Consider the following 8,057-nt stretch of genomic DNA (forward strand, 5'->3'; position numbering starts at 1 on the left):
GTCAGGTTGCTTTTTGGTGATTCGATTTCTTGCAAATGTGTTTGGGATTTTGCACCACTAAAATACAATAGGCTGTTAACTGACAGATAGTCCTGGGGCCATGCAGTTAGTAGACTATACTGTTATAATAATGAAACTATACTGTTATAATAATGGAATCGATAATGTTCTGTGTACATTAATTTTTGATGGGAACAAGGAGGCAACAGGGTCCCCCAAACAGATTAATCAGGCACATGATGCAAATGATTTGGTTTATTTTGATGGTGCATACGCAATGTTGTTGGTATTATTGCTATAAACGAAATAGTAGCTTTCAGATGATCATTTAATGCACGTCTAAATTAAATACATGATTCATTTTCGTAATAGTTGCTAATAGCAGCTGATAGGAAGAACATGTAAACGCCTGCCACGCTCGGCTGTCACCAAGCAACGCTCCCCGGCGTCCTTGAGTTTGCAATGACTTCTGGGAATCTGAGGCCCGGGCGTTAAACGACCGCCCTTTTTGGAGCAGCGAGAGTAGAACAGTGGTACATGCGTCGAAGGAAATACTATCGCAAAACAACTTTATTGAGCAGCGTAACCGAACTTGAGGTATGCTCACCGGTGGGTTTTTAACGCATATTTTGACCCACGGCGGTTATAATCGGGCAATCTGTCTGGGAAAAGTGTATTTTAATGCGCGGTTTGATGACGTAATGTTGATTGTCAAACGCGAAATGGCGAGCATGCTAAGAGGCCCGTTACCTGCAACACTTTGGTGTCTTAGTATGTTTATTTCGGCCGTGTTACATTATGAGAACGATTACATAGGCTTTTCTAGTCCTGGTAAGTCGGGTCCTGGATAAACGTATCTCTCGGGTGTTTGAAATGGCTCATTTTGTTCTTCCGTGTGGGATTGCGTCCTTGCTAGTTAACGTTAAGCTAACACCGAGTAAAGTAGCAAAGCTGCTGCTACATGTGTTGGATCATCAGTTGAATTATTCGTCTGTCTTCTTGACTGGCACATTAGGAACCAATCCTAGCCTTTAGCAGGATTTTTTTAGAGTTTTTATTTGTTGACTGTATTTCGGAAATTCCGACGTAACGTGTAACCGTCTATAATAATAAAGTGCTTCTCATGGGCCCTCTTCTTCATTTCCTCGTTTTTTTCAGCCTTTATGCCCAGTAAAGTGTGTTATTTACCATTTATAATGTATATCAGTCGATTTATAATTACACTTTTTTGGAACCAAAGATAATTTAGTCCTTGTTTACAACCGTTGCTTAGATGTAATATCAGCAGTGCCTGGTGTATTTTGTTTATAATTATTTCCAGTCATGTGTGACACCTTAAGTACTGCAAGTGTCAGCTTATGATTTGATCTACTACATTGAAAAGTAGGTTGTTTTTTCTTTCTGCTCCGTTTAGAAAGAGTTTTCTGTTTGTTGATTGGAGTTTTAAGAACAAAACACCTTTTTTGCATTCCTGTTTTGCAAAAGGAAATACAGTTTTGGTGTTACCTATGCTCAATACGATGTGTTATTGTTTCTAAAAATGCAAAACATTGGGGAAAAAAAACTGTCATCAGCTTTTGGGTGGAGGGTTTGGGTAACAACTTTGTTACTTTTCAATAATAATATTAGAAATTGCATGTGTATCTTCCTCTGTTCATTGTAGAAAAGGATTGGCTGAATAATGGCGGCTGAGGCGGACGGAGGCAGTGAGTTCCCGGCCCATTACAAAGTCATGATGGACAAACTTAATGAACAACGGCAGTTAGACCAGTTTACAGACATTACCTTGATTGTGGATGGTAAGTAGACATACCTTATAGGTCATCTGTGTGTTGTCTTAGTGGAGTTGCTAAACTATTTCCATGTCCCTTTTCACTGACAGGACACCAGTTCAGAGCCCATAAAGCAGTGTTGGCAGCGTGCAGTCAGTTTTTCCACAAGTTCTTCCAGGATTTTACCCAGGAGCCACTGGTGGAGATTGAAGGTATTCTGTGTTTTGAAATTCTGAAAATATGATAAATCAAATACATGCTTAGAGTGAATACAGGGAGACCATTGCTCCGTGAAGCACATTGTTTTTGAAAAGTGCTATACAAATAAAGTTATTATTATCAAAAACATATATTTGGAAGTGAAAACAATGGTGATGTTAAAGTTATTACCAAAACTGTCTGTTGTTAACATCCAACATCCAATGGATCAGTGCTGACCTGCCATAATAACAGTAGTTTTGCAAAAATGCACTTTTACGAAGCCATAAATGATTCTAACAGACATTTGGTGAACTTTCGCTACAGTTTCCACTTCCAAATAAGCAGCTTTAAGATTTGAATATAAATGGAGATTTATTTGCATCATGTATGATTGTCTGAAAGCCTGTGTTGCTTGCCTTACTTTTGCTACTTCTAGAAGAACTTTCACATTCCCAGCAAGTAAAGTAAAATGTTATAATTGATTGGAACTTAACTAAGATAAATGGGAAGGTGTGTCCAAACTTTTGATTGAGACTATAGGCCAAAACTATTGAAATGTAATACAAATTTCTTTTATTATGTATGTTCTCAAGCTAATGTGGCATTAAAAATATTACATGATTTATCTTAAACATAATAATAACCATAAAATGACAATGTGGCATTATATATTAGAGTTAGTTTGATAAATCAAACATTTTCAGTCTACTAGTTATTGCTGGTCTACAAACTAAATTGGTTTTATTTTCCAAACGTGTGCTACTAAGAATCACAGGTTGTAGTTTATTTTTCTGTCTTTATTACTGTTGTGTAGAACAACTGTTACTCACCACTGCTGCTTTGTCATACTCTGACAGGAGTGAGTAACATGGCCTTTCGCCAGCTGATGGAGTTCACATACACAGCTACACTAGCTGTAGCTGGAGAAGAGGAGGCCTACGATGTCTGGAAGGCTGCTGAATACCTCCAGATGCAGGAAGCCATCAAGGCACTCAACAATAAGTGAGACTTTAAACCTGTCACTGCTCTAAAAGCTAAATTGTTTCACTATCTGATTTAATCGATGTCATATGTTAATGTAATGGTATTTTATGAGCTGGAAATAAATTGGTTGAGGATTGTGAAGTATAAACTACGTATTATCTTGCAGGATAAATGAGAATCCCTCGGTGACAACGAAGAACCAAGGTAAAAAGAGGAAGATTGCTGAGACATCTAATGTGATTACAGAAACCTTACCCTCAGTGGATGGGGAACAGGTTAGTATGTTCATGGTAGTCACAGTGATACAGATGTAGTTCCTTGCAAAGCAGAGGGCAATGTGAATTTTCAGTGACTGGCTGCGTTTTTCCACCGCCTCACTACCATCCATCCTTGGTGTTACAGCTGTCTAATGTATGAACTAAACACAAGTGACCCTTCATTTTTCCGCACATTTTAATTCTCAGCACTGAATATGTCCAATGTTGTCCAGGTGGAGATTGAAGTGATAGGGGAAGGCGCTATTGAGGTGGAGGAGTCAGGACTGGAGGAGGTGGTTGATGCAGCGAAGAACGCCCAGGCTGCGTCAGATGACTCTGCTTTGGCTCTGCTTGCTGACATAACCAGCAAGTATCAGCAAGGGGAACCTGCGCTACAGGTCATCAAGAAAGGAGGAATAGAAGAGGTATATCGACTTGAGTTTCATTCTCTAGAGAGTATATTATTGTACTCATACGCCTTTCAGACAGCAAACGGCTATACTCAACCCATTGGACCCGTTCAAATGACTCAACCTGCTTCTCACTGTTAGCAAAGACAGTATACAGTGCAGTTCCTCACACTTCACTGGTTCAGAATTATACTGAGTTACATTGAATGATTACTATTAATATGAATGAAGGCAGAAGGTGAAGAGAATTGCATCTAAATATACGCTTTAGCTGTTAGTACTACGGTAGACAAATTATATAAATTATGGGATTAGTCCATGGAGTAATTGTAGCAGTGTCACATCCTTTCATTACTTAACAAAAACGATGAAATATGACAATGCATGTAGTAATGAGTCATCAAAATAAATATCATAATTGATTTGTTCACAAAGGAAGAAGAAAATCATTGTGTGTGTTTAAACTTAGTCATCAGTTAATTTAATTGGTAAACTATGGATGTATAAGATATAAAAGTGAAAGGATTAACCAAAAAGGTTATTATGTCTGTCCTCAGCAGGAGGTCGTGTATCAGGAAGAAACAGTGACTGCTTCCAAGGTGCTGGAGAACGTGGAGGTCGTAGAGGTCCAGATTTCTCAAGTGGACAACGTGTTCCGCTGCACCAAGTGTGACCGCAGCTTCAAGTTGTACTACCACCTCAAACAGCACTTGAAAACACACCTGGGCATGCTGGAAAAGCCCCATGTGTGCAACCACTGCGGTAAAGCCTACACGCGGGAGGGCGCCTTAAAGCAGCACATCAGCACGTTTCATTTCGATGCCGAGGAGCTGTCTCGAAACCAGAAACCCCAAAAGAAAGTGCATGTTTGTGAATACTGTAAGAAGCACTTTGACCACTTCGGCCACTTTAAGGAGCACCTGAGGAAGCACACTGGTGAGAATGAAAAAAATAAAACTGTTGCTATGTTAGATTTGTTAATGCAAATAACTCAACTTAGTACATTTCTAATCATGTATCATAGATCTGTTTTTACAAATCTAGCATAGAAATACATGCTTGTCTTTTTTTTTCTGTAGGTGAAAAGCCTTATGAGTGTCCAGATTGTCATGAGCGTTTTGCAAGAAACAGCACACTGAAGTGCCATATGGCAGCCTGTCAGAATGGGGCTGGAGCCAAGAAAGGACGCAAAAAACTCTATGAATGCCAGGTACAGTCTGTCCAGAAGCAAAGCCATTAATCACTCCCCTACCAGCGCACATTATGTTAATGTATTTATACTCATCTAACTCATTAAAACAAAATGCACAGACATTTTTGATCAATACCTTTTTCAGTGTGCAGACTAATGTATTGAATAATGAACTAATACTGCGTGCACTGTCATACAGTATATACTTTAACAAGGATATGGGATACTGTTTTCTTTATGCGTTCATATGTTCATCGGGTAAAAAGAATTGAATCACATCCTGCTGTGATTTAATTTCAGCTTTTTTTTTTTGACAATCCTATAGTAGGGATGACTCAATCAATGTTTGCTCCTAATCTAAGTAATTTTAATATCAGATATCGGCCTATACTGAGTGCATATTTGATATTAATATTTTTCTATATAATACAGTTGCACAGGGCAACAGAAGGCCTGTCCATTGCAGCATACATATCCGTTCTGTAATTTATATTTTATGGTTTTATGATGGCACACGTTAGTTTTGCATTAAGTCAACAGAGCACCCTACGTTATTTGTCTGCATAGATGGAGTCAGAGTTCTGTTATAGGCAGAGCACACAGTCACACTGAACCAAACAGCAGCCTGCCTCACAAAGTCACAGACTCTGAACAACCCATATTAGCTTTCCTGCTAAAGTCTCCTTCTTATCTAATTTAAAAAGAAAAATGCACGTCTCCTTCTTATCTAATTTACAAACATGAACATGAGTACATCTTGTCCTGCACCTTAGCTTGTTGAACAAGAGACCAAACAAACCAAGGAAAAGTACACAGTTAACATCAGTTTGCAGGCTAGTTAGCTAATTAGCTGCTCAGCTGCAGCACATTAAAGTACCTGCAAATCCGCTTAGATGCCGGTGTGATCCTCAGTGGTTTGATTCTAATAAAAAAGGTTGACATTATGTTTGAAAGGATGACTTAAAGTGGTTTTAGTTGACTAAATTAGAAGTAGTGTAGGTAGGTAAGGCTTGGCAGGTGATAACTGACTATAACTATACAGCTCTTTTTTTTTTTTTTTTAAGAAAATCTAGCCAGCATCACAACTTTACATTAATGTTTTCCTATATTATTGTGTACCCAGAGTGAAGTGGGTACAAGTAAATAAAAGAATGAAGTAAAGCTGCAAGGATTAGTTGATAAATTGATAATTTGATAGACAGAAAAGTAATCTGCAACTTCTCAGAATTTATTATTGAAGTCATTTTGCAAGTTAAAAATGCCCGATAATTGATGTGAGAATTTGTTGCTTTTCTTGGTCATAAATTGAATATTTTGGGGGGTTTTGGATGCTGAAGTGACAAAACAACACAAACGATGCCCTCACTTGGGTTACAGGATATTGTGATCAGCATTTTTCACTGTTGATGATGTTTTATAGCCCACATTATTTATCTTCACTTCCTAGAATCTTCTTATTTTACTCACAGGAAAAATGCTGCTGGTCCTTTCTTTCTTCTGTACCCATGACCAACTGTTTTCTCCTCCATCAGGTCTGCAGTAGTGTGTTCAACAGCTGGGACCAGTTCAAAGACCACCTAGTGAGCCACACAGGGGTCAAGCCCAATCACTGCACCATGTGCGACTTGTGGTTCACCCACACCAAAGACCTGAAGGCCCATCTCAAAGATGTTCATTCGATCGAAGAACTGGTAATCACCGACTCTCCTGCCACCGCAGCCCTCACCATAGCCACACAGAACATAGAGGGAGCAGAAACAGTCCTGTTGGACGACGGAATCCAGGTGGAACACGTCACAGTGGAACCCGTAGATGTGATGGAGATGGGGGAAACCACAACAGTTGTGGTGGAGGACGGAGGAGTGGCTGAGATGTGTGAGGAGGATGTGGAGAGATTAAAGCAGGCTGGGTTGCAAATCCAAGTGGTGCACGTTACTACAACCGAAGTAGACGGGCAGCAGGTGGTGAACTCTCAGGTGGAAGTAGAGATGGAGGGTGGGACGGTGAACGTTGAGGAAGCAGAACAAGCAGTGGCTGTATGAAAATGTGAAAATGACAGTCGTAAATGACCTGCAGGACACAACTTTTAGAATGGCTGCAGTGTCCTGTAGCTGACATCTTATTCTTAATACAGACACCTGCATGTGGGACGCAGCATGTCGCCTCAATATCCTGCTGTCTGCCATCACGTTGTGAATAACCTGGGTCCCACCACCCTCACTCTTTGAACTCTGAAATATGGACAGAGATATATATATTTTTTGCTAATGATGCTGTATTTATTTCAAAGCTCTTTGCCATCATATCACATATTTCAGATGACTATTCAGTGCTTCGATCCAATTTCATGTGTTTTTTTTTTTTCCTTAAAATGATACTGTGATCTTTTAATTTGGGTCACTTGCCAAGACAATTTGAATGAATGAATGAATGAATGAAATGTTCTCATTGCAACTTGTGTATCAGCCTATGCATTGTGCTGATGTCCCTCAGTGCTAATGCTACGGTTTTGTTCAAGCTCATTTTTCATATGGAATTCTGGTGTTTTTGTAGGAAAAATATATGGAATAAACTTTGTTTCCTGAGTGGACTACAAGTCTTGCATCCATCCACTGAGATTTTGATTATCTTGCAAAAATTTTGGCCATGGTGTAGAGAAATTGAATGACTTTTTTTTTTTTTTTTTTTTGTAACACATTTAGTTTTGTTTTTTTCCTTGACCAAGGTGGTGTGTGTAATTCAGACCTTCATGCCCATAAACCAGGAAATTTGAAAAGGCAAAGTCTTGTTTGTTAAAACAATATTAGAATGCTGGTGTTGAAGTTTCTCAAAGAAATAAAGTTATGAAAAGCAATTCTGTACAGTAAAAAGAAAAAAAAAACTGGATTGTAGATGTAGAGTAGACGTTTGCCACTCGTCCAGGAGGCCTGCATCAGTGCTAGATAGAGCTGGTGGGGATCATGAGAGGATGTCACATAAGACTCGTGATGGATGGATGGCAAAAAGTTTTCATCTAAAAACCTGAATGAAACAGATTTAGCTGTGATATAGAATTACTTTACAGAATTTAGTTTTACAGAATATATAAGGCATCGCATCTTAACTTCAGGATAACCTTCTGTCTTATTCACGTCATCAGATGGAGATCCAGGGTCCTGCAACAGGGGAGCAAATCTGTTCTCCAGTTGCACACTTGATTGTTGTTGGGGAGGTTTATTCTAGCTCTTCCTTTCACAGCTGT

The 8,057-nt window shown here is 39.1% G+C and overlaps 1 protein-coding gene across 4 annotated transcripts; it reads left to right on the top strand.

Moving 5' to 3' along the window:
- Window positions 1-468: 468 nt before the first annotated feature.
- Window positions 469-7,406, top strand: znf131 (zinc finger protein 131). Of its 4 annotated transcripts, none has more exons than XM_067612815.1 (9): window positions 469-597; window positions 1,664-1,799; window positions 1,883-1,984; window positions 2,831-2,975; window positions 3,124-3,232; window positions 3,448-3,639; window positions 4,182-4,560; window positions 4,704-4,834; window positions 6,349-7,406. In XM_067612815.1, the coding sequence occupies exons 2-9, from the start codon at window positions 1,682-1,684 to the stop codon at window positions 6,856-6,858; spliced, it is 1,686 nt and encodes a 561-aa protein (XP_067468916.1). In that variant the 5' UTR covers window positions 469-597; window positions 1,664-1,681; the 3' UTR covers window positions 6,859-7,406. The 4 variants fall into 4 exon arrangements, with proteins under 4 accessions (XP_067468916.1, XP_067468942.1, XP_067468934.1 ...); XM_067612841.1 differs by having other exon boundaries at window positions 4,185-4,560; XM_067612833.1 differs by having other exon boundaries at window positions 480-609.
- Window positions 7,407-8,057: the final 651 nt, after the last annotated feature.

This window comes from Thunnus thynnus, chromosome 2 (genome assembly GCF_963924715.1).
Source record: "Thunnus thynnus chromosome 2, fThuThy2.1, whole genome shotgun sequence".
NCBI lineage: Eukaryota > Metazoa > Chordata > Actinopteri > Scombriformes > Scombridae > Thunnus > Thunnus thynnus.

Bases quoted from the DNA above. Each gene is read 5' to 3' on its own strand.
- znf131 (XM_067612815.1), top strand. From the start codon at position 1,682: ATGGCGGCTGAGGCGGACGGAGGCAGTGAGTTCCCGGCCCATTACAAA. The intron at 1,985-2,830 runs GTATTCTGTGTT...ATACTCTGACAG, and splicing joins GCCACTGGTGGAGATTGAAG to GAGTGAGTAACATGGCCTTT. The intron at 4,835-6,348 runs GTACAGTCTGTC...CTCCTCCATCAG, and splicing joins AAAAACTCTATGAATGCCAG to GTCTGCAGTAGTGTGTTCAA.